Source organism: Pleurodeles waltl, chromosome 1_2 (genome assembly GCF_031143425.1).
Source record: "Pleurodeles waltl isolate 20211129_DDA chromosome 1_2, aPleWal1.hap1.20221129, whole genome shotgun sequence".
NCBI lineage: Eukaryota > Metazoa > Chordata > Amphibia > Caudata > Salamandridae > Pleurodeles > Pleurodeles waltl.
In genome coordinates this window covers 50,616,229-50,641,081 of record NC_090437.1, presented here as the reverse complement: position 1 = coordinate 50,641,081, position 24,853 = coordinate 50,616,229, and the positions used below count along the sequence as shown (strand labels likewise).

The window sequence follows — 24,853 nt, the reverse complement described above, 5'->3', positions numbered from 1 at the left end:
CTATTGCATAGATAGACTGTCCGAAAACATTCCAAAATATGCACTCATTGTGAAGTTGTGTAATAGATGGCTTCTACAAAACCCACAAGGCAGGAACAAACATTTTGTTCTCAATTCCACACATACAGCACTCTAGGATTAAATACATCCTTATTAAAGTAAACATTTATACAATTCACTAATATTTCAAAAAATCATCCTGTTTGGGTGTCCCAAGGTGATTTTCAATTCCAGCCCACAATCTGAAATCTAGACTCGTTGCAGACTAGCAACAGAATATTCAAGTTACTTGCCGTTGTCACAGACATAAAAGAGAACTCTGAGCAATTCTCCAAACTGAATGAAGTGGATTTTAATAATAGTATTATTGCCTGGGATGCTATAAGAGCAACAATTAATAGTAAACTCATAGCCTTTGCTGAGGCCAGATGCAAACAAATCAATAGGTATATTTTTCATTTAGAGACCTTAATTAAGAACACTCTACTTATCCTTAAATACTCTTACACAAATTGCCAAGCAAAGGAGATGGAATTGCTCTAGGTCTAAATATGTGAACAGATTTAGTGGCCTCAGTAAAGTAAGGAAGGTATTTGTAATTATATAAACACAGAGAAAACAAAATCAAAATTACTGTGATGCAGTTACGTTCAGGTAAACAGTTCTTTGAAGATACGGAGACAATGAAGAAGTGCTATAAAAAATGATGCTTCATTGCCAATAATGAATATATGAAGCTGTATCTGACAAAACGGGCCTTACACAATTTTCTGAACCTGATCGCGTAGCGTTAGAACAAGCCTAGAATTAAACTGTCCAAGTGATAAAGACTGCACTCAACAATGAATCCCCAGGTCCGGACAGAATTACAACCAATTGCCCAAAACTGTTTTTCTCAGTTCTGTCACCAAGGATCCTGCACGTTCTATGCTAATTCCATGACTGAATCAGGCATCTTAAAAGGGTGGTGGTTTTCTGGTGATAAATCTAGGTACTGATTCATGTAATTGAACAGATGGATAGGCTGGAGACTCCAGAAACAATTATCGCCGTAGATGTTAAAAATGCATTCAACAGGGTCTCCTGGAAATTGTTGAAAAGTTCCTGCCGAGATACCAGTTAGGTCACAGGTTTATAAAAGCTGCTACCACTGATCTAAGGCTGCAATCAGGGTTAACAGTGATACCGTTGCTTATTTCAATCCAAATGGAGGTACATAGCAGGGATATAACCTTATCCCCTTAGCTGTGTATGCAGTTGATCTAATTCTTTTCAAACTGCAAAATAAAATCTCTGAATGTGAATTAATCGTCACGTGAAGCAATGAAAGACTTGACCTACATGGGGAAATCATTTCCTGGCTGTCTTATGAAGAATGAGGGGTCTTCTCTATAAATCATCTATAAAATGAGCGATCTTGGCACAGCCACGGCGTGTATTCAGGTTATAAGGACTATAATTTCATTTCTGAAGCTGTCACTTCAGAATTACCTTTGCATCATAGTCCTATTAACAACTTTCAATACTGCTGGCAATGCATCATTCATGTTGCATCCTTTAGAACTCAGTTTTGAAAACAAAGACATTTCATATGCAGTGGCATAAGGAAACCCTAGGGTCTCCTCCCCCCCTGCAAAGAAAGGTGGGGGGGGGGTCCTAATTCCAATACCCCCGAGCTGACAAGATGAGGAGGCCCCCCTCTATGTATAGAAGGCTGCCTTCCGCCCTCCCCCCGCACTGCAAGGGTGTTCGTTATCCCCTCTGTTCAGACATCTTCGGGAACATTAATAATTTGCGATAAAGCATTTGCTTCATACTTCGCCTGGCTCACTGTCAATAACAATATTTTTTTCTGATATTTAAAAAACAGCGCGATTGTCAGTTGGCTGACAAAAATCTCAGGAATCTGTAGCTATTATATTTGTTTTAAAATTCAGCAACGTATTTTCTGGGACACACTATACAAGTGGGAATAAGATTTCAACATACAATTGCTGGAAAATCGTATTTCTGAGGAGAAATTGCACGTGGGTGTGATATTGGGCTCTTCAATAAACTTGCTAAGACGGAAGCATTTAAGGTATGAAGTCTTGTTTATTATACATTGCTCCAGCCAGCCATCCAGCTCCTTACAACTGTCGTTCTCCTTGCCGTTCCCCTCGCTCCCGTCTCTCACTGGAGACCGCGCGCGATCAACAAAACAGCGTCTCCGTGGAGACTGCTGTGCGCGATATGGCAATACACCACACATCTCCCTCCTTTATAACTAACAAACATTAACATAGAAGTATGTGTTATCCACATAAAAGATCCTAAACACAAAGATAAAACACTAGTACAACAGGAACTCATATGCCCCAAGAAATGTGAAACAACCATATCCCCCACTACACAGTGAATTTGATTATACACACTATAACAAAGTAAATGCAACATTTCCCTTTGCTTATACAGAGCAAACTTACAAACCGATTAACCATTACCCAATTCCTTCAATCTAGGACATAGTCTTTAAGATGCTCAGGACAGACTATTCTCCGACTACTTTTCCTCGTTCCTTCACCTCTTAACTCCACTCTAGCTGTCATTTTGTGTTCTTGACCAAGATCCACTACTGCTTTTACCTTCTATGCTCAATTCCGGTTCCACCACTTCCTTCATCAGAACTACTCGATTCATGTTCCAAATTCTCCCATCAGAAGTTTTTATGGCGTTCCTAAATAGTTTGACTACCACAAGGGGTCTTGTGATTTTTGATCCATCTACACACCCTGTGGGTGCTTTCATCTTCACTATATCACCCACAGCGATGTTCACTTTACACACCTTTTTCCGTGCATCAAATTCTTGTTTCCTTTTCTCTATGAGTCTTATTTCTCTATCCCGCCAATCAGATTTGTCCAAATTTAAACAAATTTTCCCCCACTCCATCCAAACTGGACACAATTTGGTATTAGATATCCTTTTCTTGAACAATTCAAAAGGAGATTTACCAGTGGTAGAATTTGGTAAAAACCGATAAGCCGTGATCCTCTTCAATAGTTCCGCCCGCCAATTCAAAGTGTTCACCTTTGCCAGTTGGATACTTTCTTTGATATACTTGTTGAATCTCTCTACTGCACCATTGGTCTCAGGATGTTATACCGCCGACCTTTTGTGCTCTATGCCGCACTCACTCATAAATTTCTCAAAACTTGTTGAGCAAAATTGTGGACCATTATCCGATAACAATGATTTAGGAAATCCTTCTTTCCTAAAAATGTCTTCCAAGAAACTTATCACACTAGAAGAGGAGGCATCACATACATTTTTTACTTCCACCCACCTGGAATACAGATATATTTTTACAATCAGATATGGGGTAAAATGTTCACCTGATAAAGGGCCAACAATGTCTATAGCCACTTCATCCCAGGGTTTGTATGGCAAATTCCTACAGTACATTGGTACATTATGGGTTTTTAATATTTTGTCACTCTGTGAACATTGTATACACTCTCTGACCACACATTCCACCTCCAAATCCATTCCTGGCCACCAGAAGTTTGCTCTTAAATTTTCTTTTGTCTTAACTATTCCCAGATGGCCTTCATGTGCTTGGTTCATTATCTTGTTCCTTAGTATCCCTGGTGGAACCAATTTTGTACCTCCCAGCAACATACCATTATCCACTGCCAATTCATCTTTTAGCAAACCCCACACCCTACCTAGGGCACCAAATCTTCCATTTTCTAACGCTTCACACACCTCACTCAGTTCTACATCTTCCATCACCGCTTCTTTCCACTCTTGCTCAGTTATCACCCCACATGTAATTTGTATTATCCTCCTGCCCAGTTAATTCCTGTTGCTCACCCTCCTTCACATCTTCCATTACTAATCTAGAAAGACAATCTGCACTGACATTCAACGCACCCTGTAGATACTCCACTTTAAATTTGAATTCCTGTAGACTAATGATCCACCTCCTTATTCTTGCTGAAATACAATTTAAACCTTTGCTGCCAAACACCTCAACTAAAGGTTTGTGATCAGACAGCACCACAAACTCCGTACCCCGGACGAAATGTCTGAACTTCCTCAGTGCCCAGTATATAGCCAACGACTCCCTTTCGATCACTGAGTAATTCTTCTCCGCTCCACTCAAAGCCTTGGATGCACAAGCAATCAACCTCTTCTTCCCTTTGTCATCTTGCATCAAGATCGCACCCAATCCTTTTGCACTGGCATCAGTGAGAATAGCAGTCGGCCTGCCCGGCTTAAAAGCCTGTAGACACGAAGCATTATCCAATTCTTCCTTGATTTTGGCAAATTCCTTTTCACATTCAGTATCCCGCCTGAACTCCTTTCTTTAATAGGTCTCTCATGTTCACCGTTTTCTCTGACAAATTCTTGATGTACCTCCCATAGTATTCTACCATCCCCAAAAATGAACTCACTTCCTCCTTGGTTTTGGGGAGCAGATAACTTTTTTATCGTCATGACCAACTCAGGTTTGGGTTTAACACCTTCCCCTGTGATCAAATGTCCCAGATACTCAACCTCAGTCAGACCAAAACGACATTTTTTCTTCTTAAGGGTGAGACCAGCTGGACTTAAACTTCTCAACACCAACCTCACTCGCTCCCAATGTTCTACTGCTGTGTCTGCAAAGATCAAAACATCGTCCTGGTAACACTTCACACCACTCACATTTCCCAAAATCTTGTGCATAATGTGTTGGAACACAGAGGCTGCAGATACAAGTCCAAAAGGCATCCTCTTGAACTTAAAGGCACCAAAAGGTGTGATGAATGCCGTCAACTCTTGTGAACTCTCTTCCAACTCTACCTGATGATACGCCGATGTTAAATCTAGTGTGGAGAAATATTTTGCTCCTCCAACCGTGGACACAATTTCTTCAATATTTGGAAGGGGAAATTTGTCAACTACTACCTCTCTGTTCAGGGCCCTAAGGTCCACACATAGTCTAATATCCCCATCACCCTTCCTTGCCACCACTATAGGTGCCAACCATTCAGTTGCTTCCACTTCCTCAATTATACCTAAATCCTGCAGTCTTTTAAGTTCTGACACAAGCGGCTCTTGTAACGCCAAGGGAATTTTCCTCATTTTTGCTACTACTGGAATGGCACCCTTCTTCAGTTTAATTTTATGTCTGTATCCTTTTAGACATCCCAACTTCTCTGAAAATACTTCAGGAAATTCAGAGACTAACTCACCTTCATCACCACCCACACACTGCACTTGCATTTGTGGTCGTGCATTTGGATTTAATACAACCCCTAACAATCTTTGATGTGCCCAACTTAAAAGATTGTCTCCCTGATTGGACACATAGACTTTCCCTACTAAATGTCTCCCTTTTAGCTCAAGATGACCTTCAAAATATCCTAACATCTTTATTGGTTGTCCACCATAACCACTTGGACTCACATCCATTATTCTTAAACCTCTATCTTTCCTTGTTATTAGATCAAAACTTTTCTTGGAAATTATCGTCAATTGCGAGCACAAATCATATCTCATCAATAAATCAACACCATCCACTCTCACCACCTCACTTGGATGTTCCTCACTCTTTCCCCGTGCTTCAACTTGGAAAACCACCTCCTGAGAGACTTCTTTGATCTCTCTCATCATACTGCCATTACCATTCCTCTTCTTTTTGTTACGACAAAATTTATAATAGTGTCCTTTTCTCCAGCACCCATTGCACACTACATTTAGTGCTGGGCAATTGCTTGCATTAGCTTTGTGACCACTTCTCCCACATCAAAAGCATTCTCCTTTAAATTTTAACCCCTCATCTTTCTTTTTCTCTGCACCAAACTCTTTGCTTTTCACTTCACATACCACCTCTTCCACCTTCGTAGATTCACCACTCATAACCTTGTTACCACTTAATTCTTTAACACACTTCAGCATATGCTCCACCCTCTTTGCTACCTTGATCACTTCCTCCAAAGGTGGTTCATGTTTTAACCACAATTCCTCCCTAATTTTGTCGTTAATGCACCTTAGCACAAATTGGTCTCTAATTCTTTCGTCCACTAACGTTCCAAATTTACATGACGCTGCCAGTTTCCTTAAACTGGTAATATACTCCTCCACCGATTCATCCTTCCCTTGTTCTCTTCTCCCAAAATAGAACCTTTCCATTATCGTACTCACTCTAGGTAAGTAATGTTTGTCCAGTTTCTTAATGCACAGTTCGTATTCATTCAGATTCCTAGGCTCTTCAAGACTTAAATCTGGTAAATTTTCAAGTACCTCTTGACCCTCACCCCCCAAACAGTGCATCAATTGTGCGTACTTCCTCTCCGCGCTGAGTGTAGGTCCACACACTCTAGCGAAGTGAACAAACATTTTCTTCCATTTAGTCCAAGGATATGTTGGATATCCTGGACTGCTTAAGAAAAACGGAGGGGGTGTTACGTTCTGCATTCTTTAACTATGATAATTCCCACCTTTCTAACACATTAACCATGATAATTCCCACCTTTCTAACCCATTAACCAACATCGCAAGTGTTCTTTACTAACCAACACAACACACTTTCCTTAAATATGCCGGTTCAAGACTAAAACAGCATTCCAACCCTGCACATTTCCCATAGGATACACAACACCTATGTTTCCACACTTAATACGTGTTTGTCACAAAGTTTTTCCTTGAGTCAGCCAACTTTATCATAGGTGTGCCTGACATCGTGCAATGTACATGACAGGCAGAGTGCCTTATTAGAATTTTGAGGGTGTGCCTGTCACCGTGTTATGTACACGACAGGCAAATTAACTATTAAATGTTGGAGGTGTGCCTATCACCGTATCCAGTTAACACTGTTATGGTAATGTATCTTGAGATGTACACCAAAATCCAGCTTTACTTCTCCCCTTTAAGACAGTCTTTGACAATCCCTTTAAGGGCAAGGGAAACCTTCCCCTTTAAGACTGTTTCCTCGACGATCCCTTTAAGGGTAAGAACTCCTAATCCACGCCTCAAGGAAACTGGAAACCAGAGTACAGCTTCCAACCGAGACTCGACTCCGGGGCACTCCACAGCTTTACACTCTTCACGTTTGAAAAAGCGGCCTCCTTAATGTAATTAGCAGATGTGCAAAACTTCAACTAATTGCCGGACCCACAATGCGACTTACCAACATGCTGTAGTGAAGAACTGGGAGCCTCAGGATGCAGCGCATCAAACGTCAGATTACGAACGACGAAACCACCGTCTGCCGTCTTTATTTCAATCTTGCTGCGATGTTGAGCCACCCTCGTCGCAAGTGTGATATTGGGCTCTTCAATAAACTTGGTAAGACGGAAGCATTTAAGGTATGAAGTCTTGTTTATTATACATTGCCCCAGCCATCCAGCTCCTTACAACCGTCGTTCTCCTTGCCATTCCCCTCGCTCCCGTCTCTCACTGGAGACCACGCGCGATCAACAATACAGCGTCTCCGTGGAGACTCCCTGCGCGCGATATGGCAATACACCACAGTGGGTTACTCTACTGATTAACAACTGATTGACAACCATGTTGCAAGATGCCAAGCTTGAAACTGTCTTGTATGGAATAAAATGCCTGTGACACACTATTTTGCAAATAATGTTCTCTGTTTAAGCATAATGGTATAGCCACAGTGGTACGACTTGTCAACTTAATTGTATTCTTTTCTATTGTACCCGTGAATGGTGATTTTTATCATATTATGTTGCGGTTGGTTATTGCTTCAGGTTTCGTAAATTAAGTGTTGAGTGAATAGTTTGTTAGGATGCGTTTCATCAAAGTAGATAATCTGCCAAAATCTGCCACAGGAATAATCTGTGACTACAATATCATATTCCCCTATGACTAATCCACATTATAGTCCAATAAATTAAGGTTCACGAAGTGAGGTATTATTCAGTACCTCACTTTCCTATTTCGGATCAACCATGTGATAGTTGAGCTGATGGAAATGGCAAACAATGATATTGAGAATCTACTTTTGGTAGGTATGAGTGAGGCCAAATTGAAATAGATACGCCAGAGAGCGCTATAAGCAATGGATCTGTGAGATTTGGACATATAAATTGCCAGAGCAGTAGAATCACTCTTCCAGGGCACTGTTTTTGTGAATATACTCAAGACAACAATTGTTTCAGCCAGCTCAATCCTGTTTATTGGGAGTGTAAGGAATACGGTATTAAGTGGAATATTTCACTTCCCACAGTTGAAAGTTTGGAGTAAAATGATTTATTAGGCAGTAAAACATGAACTAATTCGTATTTTAAGAAGGTAAAAAATAGCAATTTTAATTAATATCAGGTGTATTTTTGCTATATTTCATGATCACTTGCAAATGCAACTTCACAAGAATAAAAAGGTTCTTTTTCACCTTGAAAACCATGCTTCAGCCCAGGCAACGATCATCGTACAGCACCCTATCACTAGGGTTCTAAAGGTAGAAGACTGGTCAGACTACCGTCTGTCTATTGCTAGTTTTAATAGAGAGAGGGTTTACCTGATTAACAAGAAAAAAGAAAGTCAGCAAGGCACTTATCTTGCGAGTTGATGCTACCCAACCCCTTTGCATGTTTGGGCAAAAGAGATGCCCATTATGATAGCAGGTCTAACATGAAACCTTTGGATAGGGTTTTTGTTTAAGACCCCTTTTAGGACCCCTACAGGATCCACTTTTGAAGGTTTTCCTTATAGAAAGGTTTGTCATCCAACCCCTAATCTTTCAATATTGTTTAACCCTGCTTCAGGAGTGATGAAGTCATTGTCTGTCATTGTTTGAAGGGCATAAGTGAAAATAAGATCCCGAAGCAAGCCATTTCAAAGTAGGACGTCTCTCTCACGAGAGCCCTGGGTTGCAACCCAAGCTCTTAAAAAATGCATTTCATCCTAGTCTGGCCAATGGACACTCTGAGTGCCTTCCTTTAGGAATGGTGGATTTAGCCATCAGCCCTCTTTTAAGCCATAACAAAAGCAGGCTGTAGCATGAAATGCAGTAGAAAAATGGCTTATCTTTTCAATCTTGTCCAAAAATAAACTTTTGAATCCAAAAAGCCTGATGACAAATCTTTAGGTCTGCTTTCAGCCCCAATAACGGACAGCTTTTGAGGCTAGCTAGCCAACTAATCTCCCTATCTTCTGGGATCAATAATCCTCGAAGCCGAGAAGAGGGAGGTTATCAATAATGTAAGAAACAAGATGTTGTGGGGTGGGGTAGGAAGGGATGTGAGCCCTTTAAAATTGGTCCATAATGGAGTGAAATGAACAGAAAGAGAACAAGGCTAGGGGGTGTGAAATATAGAGCAACTAAAACACAAGTTACTTACCTTCGCTAACTGCTTATCTGGTAGAGACATATTCTAGTTACAGATTCCTTACCTTATCCCCAAGTGTCAGTCTGGACCACAGGTTGTTCTCGAGCAGTACCTCTGCCCGCCATTGGGTGGCGCTAGTCAGCTCTGCGTCCATCATCAGCGTTGTGCGTGCCGGATATGACGTCTCGGGACCTATATAGGCACCAGATTCTATCAGGATTTTCCACACCAGAAGCGCAGAACAATGAAGAACACTGACCACAGGTGCGTCAGAACTCAGGCCTTGAAAGCGAAGTCCCTGTCCCTAGAAATCAGTTCGCAGAGTGGGAAAGATGGGTGGGTCATTAAGGAACATATACCTAGAATATGTCTCTACCAGATAAGGTGTTACCAAAGGTAAGTAACTTGATCATCTGATAGAGACTTCTAGTTGCAGATTCCTTATCTTAGAATAGATACCCAAGCAATACCATCCTCGGAGATGGGTCTGTGAACCAAGATCATACTGGGAAGTCCTGCATGCAGGACTGAACGGGCAAAGTACCCGTCCCTCAGGACCTGACTGTCCAGGCAGTAGTGTTTGGTGAACGTGTGCGTTGATGCCCATGTTGCTGCCTGACAGATGTCCAGGACTGGAACTCCCTGTGCTAATGCAGTGGTTGCAGCTTTTTCTTGGGTAGAATGAGCATGCAAACCCTCTGGGGGTTGCTTTTTAGTCAATGCGCAGCACATTTTAATTCAGAAAACGACCCATCTAGAGATGGTTCTCTTCTGCACTGCGCGTCCTTTCTTCTCACCCACATACCCAACAAAGAGTTGGTCATCCACCTGGAATTCTTTAGTCCGATCAAGGTAGAACGCAAATGCTCTTTTTAGGTGCAGGCAGTGGAGTCTCACCTATTCCTTAGAAGGGTCAGGGGGGGTGCGTAAAAGTAGGCAAGGTGATGGATTGGCCTTCATGAAAGGGAGTGAGTACTTTTGGCAAAAAGGAAGCCCTAGTGCAAAGTACCACTTTGTCAGGATAGATGGAAAGGTAGGGCGGCTTAGATGACAATGAGTGCAGCTCGATCACCCTGAGGGCAGATGTAATGGCCACAAGGAAGGCTGTTTTTAATTTCAGAACCTTGAGAGGACAATTATGGAGTGTCTCAAAAGGACAGCTTATTTAGAAAGTAAGAACCAGATTCAAAGCCCATTGGGACATTATGAACGGTGATGGAGGAAACATATGGATAATAACCTTAAGGAATCTACTGACAAAAGGAGATTTAAACAAAGAGGGTTGGTCGGTCAGGTAACCTCAGAAAAGCAGATATAGCAGACAAATAACCTCTGAGGGTGCCCAAAGCAGAGCCCTGCTGGGCCAAAGAAAGTATAAACAAAAGGACTTTGGAAAGACTGGCAGAGAGGTGTTCAACATGCTTGTCTGTGCACCATGCCACAAATTTGTTCCATCGAAAGGCTTATACCATTTTGGTGGAGGGGGTTTGTTTGCCAAGAAATGTTAGAAACTGTGGGCCGAAGGTCAAAAGCTGCCAACCGTCACGACTCAATAGCCACACAAGAAGGAGGAGATTGGACAAGTCCAAGGGGAAAACCCTTCCCTGCTGCTGCGGCAGGAGACCCTCCCGACTGGGCAGTCTAATTGGACGATCAATGGCCATGCTCACTAGCTCGGTCTACCAGATTCTTTGTGTCCAGTCCGGAGCCACAAGGATTACTTCGGCATGGTCGTTCTTGATCTTCGTGAGAACTCTGGGCAGAAGAAGTATGGGCGAAAAGTCATACAGGAGCCCTAAGCTCTACTCAAGACGAAAAACGTCACCAAGTGAGTGCCACCTTGGAAACTCTAAAGAACAAAACTGCTGACACTGCGCGTTCTCTTCAGAGGCGGACAGATCTAATCAAGGCTCTCCCCACTGCTGAAAGAGACCTTGTGACACCTCTGGATGGAGACGCCATTCGTGCTCTACCAGGCATCGTCTGTTGAGTTTGTCCGATCTTGTCGTTCAGAGCCCACCAGGTGTTGAACCACCAGGGAAATGCCCTGATATTCCAGCTATGTGCAGAAGCGCAGAGCCTCCTGACAAAGGGTCCACGACCCCACCCTGCTTGTTGAAGTACCACATGGCGGTGGTGTTGTTCGTGAACACCTACACTACTTTCCATTTGAGAGAGTTAAGGAATGCCTTCAATGTAAAAGATTGATATGGAGCCCGGATTCAGCCAGAGACCAGAGGCCTCTGATCTCCGCCTCTCCCATGTGGTCGTCCCAACTCAGGAGTGATACATCTGTCAATACTGTCAGATCTGGTTGGGGAAAGGAGACAGATCTGCCTCTGACCCAATTTCAGTTCAATAGCCATCACTGCAGATCTTGCGCAGTTCCCTCCGAGATCTGGACCATGTTGGAGAGATTCCCCTGATGCTGCGCCCAATGGAACTTCAGGTCACCCTGCAGAGTCCACATATGCCTTCTGTCATGTGACACCAGCAGAACAGGTCCGATGAAGGGGAGCTTCTGGGAGGGAGTCCGGTGTGACTTTGGCACGCTTATAGTGAACCTAAGAGGATGGAGGAGGCCCGCCCTAGTCTGAAGGCGGGAGATAGCCTTGGGTGATCCCGCCTTCAAAAGCCAGTCGTCAAGATAGGGGAAGACTGAAACCACTGATCTGCGCAGATGAGCTGCGACCACCCCCATCACCTTGGCGAACAACCGAGAAGACCTGCTAAGGCCAAAGGGGAGCATGGTGAACTGAAAATGTTCGTGCCCTTAAGTAACGTGTGTGGGCAGGCAGGAAGAGAATATAAAAATAGGCATCCTGCAAGTCCAATGCTACCATCCAGTCTCCTGGATTCACAGCAGATAGAACCTGAGCCAAGTGAGCATTTGGAACTTCTTCCTGACGAAGAAATTGAGGGATCGGGCATCTAGGATAAGGCAGATGACCTTGTCCTTTTTTTGCGCACCAGAAAGTAGCAAGAATAACAACTACAACCTAATTCTGGCACAGGAACCCTCTTCTATGGCTCTTTTGGCCACAAGAGCCGTAGCCACCTCGCGGAGAAGTGCCAGGTGATCCTCGGTCATCTGATTGTAGGATGGTTGGATTGATGGAGAGGTAGTCTTGAAGGGGAGGGAGTAGCTCGGCAAAACCCACCTGTCTCACATGATGGCGAATCCCACCTCCGACTGGTCCCTGGTGGGCAACTGTCAGACTAGGAAGGTTTGGAGGCTAGACCACTGGCTCCCTGATCCACAAGGATGCTGGACCCCACATACCTGGCCACGCAGAGACAGGGTAGCATGTGCGGGGTGGAGGGGAATGCGCATGGTTGGGTACCCCTCCCGTCGTCATGAAAGGGGCAAAAGGCAGACTGATGGGGGGCAAGGGGCAGTTTCAAGAGCAAAGGACCTAGCCGTAGCCTGCGACTCCGTAAAGCGCTCGAGACAGGTGCCATGAAGGAGCATGTCCATTAGGGTGGACTGTACACCCCTCCCCCGCCCGAAAAGCCAGACATCCTCAACCAGGCGTGGAACCTCAAGGCCACCGTCGCTGAAACCGATCTGCCTAGTAAGTCAGTCAAATCCAGCCCACCTCATATTGTGAACTTCGTGCATCGCTCTCATCAGCAACAGTTTAGGAGACAATGGCCTGGGCCTCCCTCTGTGACCTGTGGCAGCACCTGCGCAACTGTGTCCCATAAAGTATGGGTGTAATGGCCTAAAAGGCAAGAAGTGTTCACAGTCCGCAATGCCAGGCTGGGGGAAGAAAACATCTTCTTCCAAAGCTGATCCATCCTCTTGGATTCCCTATCTGGGAGTGCGGACAGTAATGTGCCCCATAATGTGGAGGCTTGGATAACCAAGCTCTCAGGAGTTGGATGATGCATTAGGAACAATGGGTCATTTGGAGCTGGTCTACAGTGGCGGGTAATTGTCATGTTCACAGGAGCCCCTGTGCTGGGTTTGGACCAGGTCCCTAGCAGGACATCAGTGAAGGCTTCATTAAAGGGCAAAAGGGGTTCACAAGTGGAAGCCCCAGGCTGAAGTACCTCGGTCAGTAGGCTAGTCCTGACTGCCACCAAAGGCAGCTTGAGACCCAGGACCTCGGACTCTCTCTGAACCACCATGGAGTAGGACGCTCCCTCCTCCGTAGCCACAGTAGGGGAAGAAAGCATGCCAGAGGAAGTGTCCAGAACAGTGGCCTCACCCATGTCCATCCACCAGTCCATGGGATCTCCTAGCTAGTATTCCAAAGGGTCCTGCGACCCCTCCCATTTCTCACCATACCCTAGTAAGAGAATAAGGGCCAGGATCCAGCCTAGTGAGCAAGGTCCCTGTCAAAGTCGGAATCAGCGACACCCGTACAGCTCCATGTCAGAGTCAGCAATGAGGATGGTGGTGCCAGGAGCGTCAACATCAGAACTGTCATCGAGGAAGGTGAAGTTGGTACTACTGATGCTGGTTCAGATCCAGGAACGGATCCATAGGTGCCCCCTAGGAGCCAAGGCCGAAGCTGCCTGCCCGGAACCCGAGGAGGCCCCTGCCAACCCTGCGGGCCCGAAGGCGCTCCAGCTGAGTCAGACTGCCCAAATATGAGGCACATGGTCTCACAGAACTCACTGAGTAGGGTAGGGATTGCTCTGGCTCCTCGAAACTAGAGGAGGCGCAGAGCCAACCCAGACGCAGGCTCAGAGGACAGAGGCCTGGAACAAAAATACTCCTTTTTCCTTTTCACGTCAGCAGACGGATGGGGTGAAGTTAAAGAAAGCTTGTTCTTCAACTTCTTTTTCTGCCTCAACTTACCCAACCGCTCGACTTACCCAACCGTCCTGAGGACTTTGAGTGGGACGATGAAGAATGGGGGCTCAGCGACCATTCTCAGGACCTTCCTCTTGATCAGGAGTAATGCGAACCCGGTTTTGCGTGACAACATCCTCAATACAGCAGGAGTGTAGACACTCAAAAATCTTCGCCAAAACATCAAAGAAAGACCTGTCAAAAAGTGACTGAGGGGTACCTCTTCTTTGGATTTGCGCTGGCTGGTGCAGAAAGAAAAGAACAGATGTCAGAATGCTGGGGTGGCACCTATATAGGTCCTGGGACATCATATCTCGGGCGCTGTTATGCTATCTGTATTTAACCACCGGCTCCATCTTGACCACTGACTCTATTTTGTGCCTTGCTTAGCTTCAAACGCCGTCACATTGGTGGTGCAGGTATTTTTCCGCACACAGCTTGTTAACGTGTTTTTGCTTTTTCTCACCAGGGAAGGGAACATAACATGGGCGGGTTAGGGGGAGGGGTTGTAATGCAGATAAGGATGTACCAGGAGGAGGATGTTTATGGTACAGCAGGGTACAGCTCGGTCTTGGAAATACACTCTGAGATCTGGCCAGTCTCTATTGTTTTTTTTCAACACAGCCCTGGTACAGCCAGCGTTTGAATTTCATAACTTACTCAAAGGGAGAGGAGTTTATTGAACCGTCCTCTTAAGTTTTTTAAAGTAAATAAGGTGGGAAAGCTTGACACTGGGAGAGAAGGACCTCATCTCTGAGGGTGGATGCATTGCTCAGTGTAAATCCCTTTTGGGGGTTGTTCTCTTTTGTCTCAGGTGTCACAGGTTCCACAACTTGATGTTGGATGATGTTGGATTCAAGCCCCATGTGATGCATTTGTAATTCTTATATTTAGCTTTATACGTAGTCGTTGTGTGTGTGTGTTTGTATATATAAATATATATATATACACACACACACACACACATATATTATATTCATTGTTGATGTATTATATTTTCTTGGATTATAATTATTCCACTGCTGCGATTATTTAAAGAGTTGTTTGTGTTTTGCTGCATTTACATTATTTGTTCACATTATTATCTTCGTGTAATCTGGGAAGTGCCTTAATAAATTCATTACTCAGACAGAGTGCTGCATTCTTTGCATTCCTTTCACTTCGTTCCCTCTCGGTTTGAAGCAAAGCAGAACTGCTGCACAACGCTGAGCATGGAGCCGACAGATGCCACCTAGCGGCGCGCGGGTTACAGCTGAAGAAAAATCTTCTGATCCAGATTGACGCGTAGGTGAAATTCTAAGATAAGGAATCTGCAACTAAAGGTCTCTATCAGATACATGATTTGGGCATTCCACATTTAGCTACACAGACAAGACAATCCTACACCATTAACAATTTATCACAGCTCAGAATCCAAGCATCTATAGGTCTCATAAGACCTACAATGAGAAATTGAAGTTCTTTTTTTATTGCATTATAAATATGCTTGCAGTTCTAAGCATTTATTTCTACCACGATATGGGAAATGTAGAAACAGATGGCCAAAGGTAACACCACACAACATGTAATGGCATGTAAGGAATAGCATTTTCCAGCCTACTTTTGAGGCCGATAAGTTTACCACCCAGCCTGCTGATAGACACTTCAGTATGTGTGTGTGATGCATTTTGCCAAGAGAAAGTGGTGCTTAATATGATGCCTTTATATTTTGCAGGAGTTTTAATTTAATCACAGAAATGCTTACTAGGTGTCAGTTACACTGATTTGCATACATTTTGACTCTCAATGCAGCCAAATGTTCATTCTATAAACTACTTACCCGGTTGAATACTGGTAGCATCATATATAGTTTTTCTTCCTGTTCTTTTTGGGTCATGGGTCGAGGTGGGTTACTAAGCTCAGCAAAGAGCCGGCGCAGGTGCATCAACCCCAGGGCGTTATCCTGGGGACTGCAGTCCTCCTGCCGTGGCCGGCCCATTATCCTTTTGACCATATTCATTTTTGCAGATTTCTTGACTTCACTACCAAAACTGTAAGAGAAAAATACAGCAGTGTCACTCAACTGGACGGAATTGATATAAACAGATTTGGAGAAGCATAACTGCATAATAAAGAGAAAACTACCAGATAGCTTTGCAAGCAGCTGAAAGGCGCAAGTACTACTATAAATATTTAGACATCATTGTACAGAGCTGAAAGACATGAAAAGCAAGTGCACTTACACATTAAAGCAATACATATTGTTATATACGTAAAATAGAGGCACAAAGCTGTGGTACCACTGTTAACATCCATGTGTCCTCAGAGATAATACACAGACAACAGAGTGCAACTGTTTCTGACAGTGAGGTCACTGATGATGCTACAGAAAATGTTTTTAGTTCCACTGATGACGTAGTTTGTGATGTCATTTGTGAAGCCAGCCTCGGAATGAAGGAAGCATTATGGTTAAATGACTACAGATAACAAGATCTGTAGTGTCTTTCAAGTTTGCGGTTGTAACTATTAATATATATATTCAAATACAGTATTTCAGGAACTGTGATTTTTTTATTAAGTCTGTTAGGTTCTAATCTCATCAAGCTATCTTCGGCCATGCCTTGCGCCCTTCCTAGAATGGAGTATGGTTATGTCCAGGGCAGAAAGCATGGCATTTGGCATATGGTTAGTACTCCTGTACTCAGTACATGATGAGCATGGTCTGTGGTATAACCGTGTACTCAGTTCTACTGGCCAATGTAGATTCTAGGCATGGCATGTGGTCAAGCCCTGCAGGTACTGGACAGGGTAAGAGCAAGAGTCCTGTCTTGTGTCCGGGTACTCCCTGCAGTATATGCATTTTTTAGCCACTCAGAAAATTCTTTAAAAACAATTGCACCTCGTTTTAGGAATACCACGATCTGGTTCATGAACCTCTGTTGTTGTGACAGCCAAGTCATGACTCACGGACTCGTGTGCCACACAGACCCCAGCATGAAACTCGTGCCTACTTTTTTATGTGAATAAAACCATTTTGCACCCCAACCTCTAAGAATACGGGGAAGCCTACCTTTCTCCCATATGAATAGTCATTTCACAAGCCACAAAGTGACTGACGGGTATAAAATGTCTCGCCCAATCAGATTCTGAATGAAACTTCAGTTTTAGAAGGTAGTCATAAACGCAACAGCCCATCCAGACAGGCATACATTTTTTTTTTTTTTTGCTTTGTTTTTTTGCTACAGAAAAGATATTTATCAAAGAAGACATAGAGGATACATTGGATCAAATTAAAACCAAGTTTGGTTTTATTTGGCACTGCAGTTTTTGCAGTAGTGCACAGCAAGTGTTCCTATGGGAGCTTGAATATTGCCAGTTGTGCTTAACAGTTTGTGATACACCTTTATATGACAGACTACACGACAAATCATATAGAAAACTACTTACAAAATGTGCGGCAACTGTGCAAAAAACAGCATGGCAAACTGTAACTCCATATGCATGACAAATGTCTGTAAGATCCCAGGGAGTAGAATGCTACAGTTCTGCAAAGCAATTCAGCACCTCATCAGAGGTATAATGCGCTATATGAACAAAAATATAATTCACTTTATATAATACAAGTGGTTTACGAGGGCCTCCGTCAGTTCAGTCTTCCGATTGCTCAAGGGTGAACTCGATATAGTGCTTTATTTGTGGGCTTAACAATGCCTGCAGTGGTTTGTGCTTCTGTTGCTCTGGGGCTGGAGCCAGATAACGTATTACTGGGCCAAGAGGCACAGAAAGCAAGATAGAATTTCGGCTATGCAAGAGTACATAGGTGGTCATTCTGACCCTGGCGGTCTTTGACCGCCAGGGCGGAGGACCGCGGGAGCACCGCCGACAGGCCGGCGGTGCTCCAATGGGGATTCCGACCGCGGCGGTAAAGCCGCGGTCGGACCGGCACCACTGGCGGGGTCCCGCCAGTGTACCGCGGCCCCATTGAATCCTCCGCGGCGGCGCAGCTTGCTGCACCGCCGCGGGGATTCCGACCCCCCCTACCGCCATCCAGATCCCGGCGGTCGGACCGCCGAGATCCGGATGGCGGTAGGGGGGGTCGCGGGGCCCCTGGGGGCCCCTGCAGTGCCCATGCCACTGGCATGGGCATTGCAGGGGCCCCCGTAAGAGGGCCCCTAAATGTATTTCACTGTCTGCTGCGCAGACAGTGAAATACGCGACGGGTGCAACTGCACCCGTCGCACAGCTTCCACTCCGCCGGCTCGATTCCGAGCCGGCTTCATCGTGGAAGCCTCTTTCCCGCTGGGCTGGCTGGCGGTCTGAAGGCGACCGCCCGCCAGCCCAGCGGGAAAGTCAGAATTACCGCCGCGGTCTTTCGACCGCGGAACGGTAACCTGACGGCGGGACTTTGGCGGTCGGCCTCCGCCGCCCGCCAAGGTCAGAATGAGGGCCATAGTGTTCAACTTGGTTATCCTACTGGAATGCAACTGAAGGCGAAGCCCTGGGAAATCAGCGTTATGCAGTAACCACCAATGGTCCCTGCAACTACAGAAAAGATCTCACCATAAAAGTGCTAAACGCAAAATATTTTCCTTCAGAATTCCTTGTGAGGTCAACTGCAAAGCCGTTCTTCCACTTGCAACCCTAGTTTACATTAGCTCAGCACTTGCAAAATATACGTAAAGGCTGCCAAGATATTAAATATCGGAACTGCTTTGTGATTCAGCATTCTTTTTATGCTAGGCTACTTAGAACATTTACATCATGTCTGCATTGTCTGTCCTCATCCTCATTTAAAACATTAACCTTTAATACTGCAAAAGACCTGATGAAAAGTGAAAGGCCAGTGCATGAGAAAGGTGCACCAGGGAAAGAGGAAAGGCAACTCAAACCTCTAGAAACAATATGATAATATAATACATGGGATTCTGAAATGCCTGTATGAAGGGCAGTCAATAATGTCTTTATGATCTGCGACTTGTGACCAGCAAGTGGCTAATCAAACAAAAGATGTCAGAGCTCTGCTAATATAAGTTATTAAGTTGAGTTCTGATGTCACAGTGCCTGCTGTCAGAGCAAGCAGCTGAGGTGGAAGGCAAGTCAGGTCACAGAGAATCAATGCAATAAATGGAATGTGGCTAGTAATAAGGTACAATGTCTTTCCTGGAATGTGAATGGTCTCCGGGCTAAGCCCAGGAGGGACTATATCTTTCAGTATATAAGGGAATTTCCAGCTCAGATTATAATGTTGCAGGAATCTCATTTAGCAAGTATAGAGGCCCATGAAATTATTAAATCTCAGAGGTGGGTGAAATATATGATCTGTTCAGGTAATACATTTCATACGAGAGGAGTTATGATTTTGATTAAGATGCAGTTAAATGCTCAAGTTTTGCGGCAGAAGGTAGACGCCATGGGAGATGGATTGTAGCAGATATTAAAATTAATGACAATATTTACACCTTGATTTGTTACTATGGTCCCAATATAAATGATATAGGTCCCCTACAGGAGTTATGCTTTGAGTTGTTAGATGCTCGATATCCTATTATAATGTCTGGGGACTTTAATGTGGTGTTAAACGATTTATTGGATAAATCTCCTGCGAGTAGGTCTTTGGGGCATCAAAATCACAACTACATGTTAAGGTTATTATGAAACAACTTTCCTTAATTGATTTATGGAGAGAGGCCCATGGTCGAAGTCGTAGTTTTACTTTTCACAACAAGAAGTATAAACATCACTCAAGGATATTGAAAGAAGAGTGGGCAGGGCACACCAGTAGCATGAATCCTGATCCTGATAATGTTCAAGAATAAATAGAAAGTTCATTCTTGGAAGATGATGTGTAGATATTTATTATAAGTGCAGGTAGAAAGTAGAAATCTCAATCAAAAGACTGCGTTGTACAAAATGACCATGTGTCCAGAGCAGCCAGATGGTGATAAATGGTCAAAGTTACAATAGGATTTTCGAATGTAACAATAAGTCCATACAGCAAAACAGCCAACACGTGTTTCATCTTCAAGACTTTGTCAAGGCTTCAGATGTATATAAAACATTATATGTAAACACGAAAGGTACATAGATCAAGCTGCTGGTAGTCATGAGTCCTTGGGAGAAATCAAATAGTATAGGCAAATGATGGCCATGATAAGCCTAAAGTATTTGTGGAGCAAATAAACCCGTGCCGTGCGCGTCGGGGTTTTGGCAGAGTGTTGCACCACCCACTCTTCAGTGTGTGGCCCTCCGACACCTGTGGTGGCAGGTGTTAGGGCTAGCCTGGCACCCAACACCATATTGTTCAAATTTTATGACTTCGCTCGGATTTCACTATTGACATACGCTTTGCAGATGTGCAAGCACTCTCTGGCATCCGCCACCTTCTTCGCCTGAATCACTCAAGGATAGACTACTTCTTAATAGAAAGATCACTTAAAGAAGCTGTTCTTGATATGGAGCATATTCCCACACATCTATCTGATCATGCAGCAGTGCTGTTAACATGGAAGTGTGCCCCAGACTGTGGTATTAGGAGATGGACATTCGATAGAGCACTTCTAAATGACCCTAAAGTGCTGAGCCAATTGAGGTTGGAAACTCAGTCTTTCTTTGAGTTAAATCGGAGTTCGGCCCCTCTTTCTGTAGTTTGGGATTCTTATAAGGCCTTTATGAGGTGGATTCTGATCAGCATTTCTGCCCGGAAGAACAGGGATTTTAAGTAGGAAATTCAGAATCTCAAACATAATATAGCTTGCTTAGAACAGGAACTGTTAGAACTACAGAGGATGGGTAGAGATGAGGAGTTTATTTTACTTGACTTGACGTCTAAGCGAGCCTCCCTACTAGCTGTAATTGAAGCCAGAGTAAAGGGTAGGGTAAAGGTGGAAGGCAAGCAGATTAGCACATTTTGAATATGGTGAGGCAGCAGGGAAACTGCTGGCGTGGAAGACAAAGTCAGATTTGGTAAGAAATGAGATTAGAGAAATAAAACTTTCTGCCTCGGGGGAGGTACTGAGGGAAACTGTAGAGATTCAGAAAACTTTTGTAAGTTTATTTGAGGCTCTTTATACTGAAGTTTTACCTAACACACCGGCAAGCATATACCATGGGTTAGAAGATCTGCGGATGAAGAAACTGGGAGACACGGATAAAATATCCCTGGAAGATGAAATTTGAGTAGGAGAAATAGCTCAGGTCATTTCTAAAGGAAAAAAGGGGAAGTCTGCAGGACCGGATGGTTTGCCTCTTGAATTTTATGCATGTTTACAAGAAGTAGTAACTCCGATTCCAGTTATTGTGTTTAACAGTATACTTAAAGGTGAGCGCTCCTTGCCTAAATCTTGGGATGAAGCAATAATCACTCATATTTTGAAACCAGGGAAGGATCTTTATTATGTGAATCTTACAGGCCAATCTCTTTGTTAAATAATGACTATAAACTTTTTGCTAACATTTTGGCTAACAGGTTGAGTTTAGTGATAGGTGGACTGATTCATGATGATCAGAAGGGCTTTTTAAGGGGCAGATATATGCATGAGTTGATGAGTTGATTGGAGCAATGGATTTAGCAACCACGTATAACTTACCGTTGGCAGTGATAACGTTGGATGCTACAAAAGCCTTCGATAGAGTGAATTGGGGCTTTTTAAATTCTATTTTAAAACATCTTAATTTTGGGGAGAATTTCTGTAGAGCTGTGAAGAACATCTATAGTACCCCTGTAGCTAGATTAGTGTTAAATGGTGTTTCGACTCATCTTTTTGTATTACAAGAGGAACTAGACAGGGTTGCCCCCTTTCCCCATTACTATTTAACTTATATATTGAACCTTTGGCTTTCATGATTAAGGGAGACCATCTGATTAAACCTTTTGCTTTTAATGGTTGGAAGAAGAAGATTTCTCTATATGCGGATGATATTATGATTTAGACCGAAAATCTGCCCCTTACATTGGAAAGGCTTGAATTATTAACATCACAATTTGGTCAAATTTCGGGTTATGCAGTAAATATGGCTAAAACAGAAATTATGATTTGGAATTTAAGTGATAGGCATTGTTTAATAAAAAAACGAGATCAAATATTTGGGGGTTAAGGTCTATAGTAAGCTGGAGGATATTCCGGTTGAGAATTTAAGACATATTTCACGAGAGATAAATAAATTACTGTTGAGTAGGTCACACATGCCATTAACACTATATGGTAGAGCGAATGTGGTTAAAATGTATATCCTCCCTAAGATCTCTTTTCTTTTCAACATGATTCTGTTATCTTTTGATAAGATAGGAATAAAAAAAACTTCAAGCTAAGATAGATAGTTTTATTTTGGCCTCCAAGGGGATTAGGATAGCCAGGAAAAAGCTTAGGAGAAAATATGATAAAGGAGGGATCGCTTTATCTGATATTCAGGTATATGCTTGGGCTTTTCAATTAAAAATGCTAAGGGCCTATTGTCAGAGAACAGGTTGAGTTTGCTAGAGAGAGCTATGTTAATTTCTGAACGGGAAGATGGACAGAAAGTTATGTATAAATTTGGTCACCCTAAATTCTTTAAACAAATTTGACAAAAAATGTTACAAGCCGCTGCTTGGCTTTGGGTACAGATAAGGAGAATCACAGGTCTGTCTTATTATAGTGTTTATGCTCTCATTTAGGACTCTCTAGGTACACCAGACTGTCTTAAAGATTCCCTTTCTCGACCTTTGAAAGAAGCGGGTATAGTGCATTGGGGTCAGATATTTTATGAAGGTAAATTAAAATCTTGGGAAGAATTTCTGTTTATGACACGTGGATCTTTATCCAGATTTAAGTATCTTCAATTACAAAGTTGGTCACACTCCTTGCAAGAAGTGGGAACCCATACAAACGAGTTGGAGGGGGTACTGATTGATGGTTCTGTTAGTAGGAAAGAAGTGGCGGTTTACTATGGTTTGTTCTTAACCTTTCTGGAGCAGGAGCAGGATTTTCCTAGCTCACTATGGGCCGATTTGATTTGCAGGGAAGAGATTAATATTTTATGGCCAACTTCATGGCAGCTGCTATATAAGGTAGTAAAGCCTGCTTCACTGAGGAAAAACCATCTTTTTGTTCTACACAGGGTGTATTATACCCCTAGGAAGATAGGTAAATTTACTTTTAAAGGAAGCCCGACCTGTAAGAAATGTGCTCTTGTGGAGGCTGTTGATCTTTATATGTTTTTGTTTTGTCCCAAGATATTACGTTTTTGGAGAGAGGTTTTTGAAATTATAAAGAAAGTATTTTCTGTACAAGTTGACTGCTCTCCCGAACTAGTATTATTTGGTTGGTCTCTTAAGACAGGTTGTCTGAGAGGATACAAGAGAAGTCTACTGTTCTATCTTATCTTGTTGGGCAGGAGGAAGATTTGTAAACATTGGTTATCTTCAATACCCCCGTCCTGGCTAAATTGGTTGTTATCTGTAACAAAAATATGTAAGTTAGATCTTAGCTGCCCTCATATTAAAGGAGCTGTGGATTTATGGAAGCCTTGCTTGAATTGGATGGATCATGGCATTTGAGTTATGATAAGAGTTATATAGGTAAAAGACGGTCCGAAGATTAAGGCATATGAGCAGGACACCCCTCTCTTTTTGAAAGGGGCATTCCTATTGTTCTCAACTTCCAACTATGAAAAACTTGGCACCCTCTAGGTTAAATACTGGAATGTGGGCCTTGTTTCTCTTTTGAATGGAAGTTTATAAAAAAATATGAGGAAAAAAACAACAAACAAAAAAAAACGGAATGTTGCTTTTCATTCTTCTGCTCTATTTTAATAGCTTACAATGACAAGCAGAGAGAATATTTTTATTTTTTCCACTCAGAATTTTGCACTGGATATTTCATTTTGATTCTTTATGTTTGCAAACATGCTCGCTCTTTCATATGAAGGAGCTATGCACCAAGGTTTTAAATGTTTTGTAGGAAAGGTGATGGTGTGACCATGTATTATATGGGATAAAATACCTCCTGGCGTACATAAGGATATTGCAATTCACCTTGGAGTTACATAACCTTATAAAGGAACTCTGCCTTCAGCCTCGTTCCTCTTTATGGTTATGAAATGCCTCGGTGATTTGTAAATATCTTTATAATGTACGTCAGGGGGTCTTTATCTCTTCAATTATTTTCCGTTACTGGTACAAATGAGACACAGACAACATAGTAATCTATAAAATATGGTTACAATTTATGACAAAGGCTTCAATATCAAGAAAACAAGCCTAAAAAATGAAATGTAGGGACTGAGTCACAAAAACAATTGTGTGTGCATGAAATTGTACTACAGGAGTACTTTAACAGGAGTACTACTTCAAGCTTTCAGAAATACCTTTGTGAACTGGCCCCAAACATCTACAATGGGAATTTTGGTATACAAATAAGTAGTGAGGACTGCACCTTCCTTTCCTTTTAGGGAGTGGGACATTTCAAGGTTTATTCATAAAGACATGTATTAGCATGTGAATTAGGACTCCTGTTCTCTAAATTATAGCACATAACTTACAACAAACCAACACAACTGCATCAAAATATCTTTGTACAGAAGTCTCAAGTACTGGCGTTTAATTGTTCCGACAGACACCTTCTTCTAGTTACATATACTTCGCAAAATAGTATACATTTACCCCAATAACAACACTGAATCGCGAGGAAAATAATGAGCAGGGCTACTGGCAGTTAAGCGTATTTGATCAAAAATATTTTCCAAAACACCATGACGCTAGGGAATGTGTTGC

At 42.9% G+C, this 24,853-nt stretch overlaps 1 protein-coding gene across 3 annotated transcripts in view; it reads right to left on the bottom strand.

Moving 5' to 3' along the window:
* The window catches only part of WDFY3 (WD repeat and FYVE domain containing 3), a 1,200,521-nt gene that overhangs the window by 904,471 nt on the left and 271,197 nt on the right, over positions 1 to 24,853 (bottom strand). For all 3 annotated transcript variants that reach the window (XM_069236246.1, XM_069236255.1, XM_069236264.1), the window contains exon 4: positions 15,944 to 16,154. In XM_069236246.1, the coding sequence (XP_069092347.1) occupies positions 15,944 to 16,123 (180 nt within the window). In that variant the 5' untranslated portion in view covers positions 16,124 to 16,154. The remainder of the gene's footprint in view (positions 1 to 15,943; positions 16,155 to 24,853) is intronic.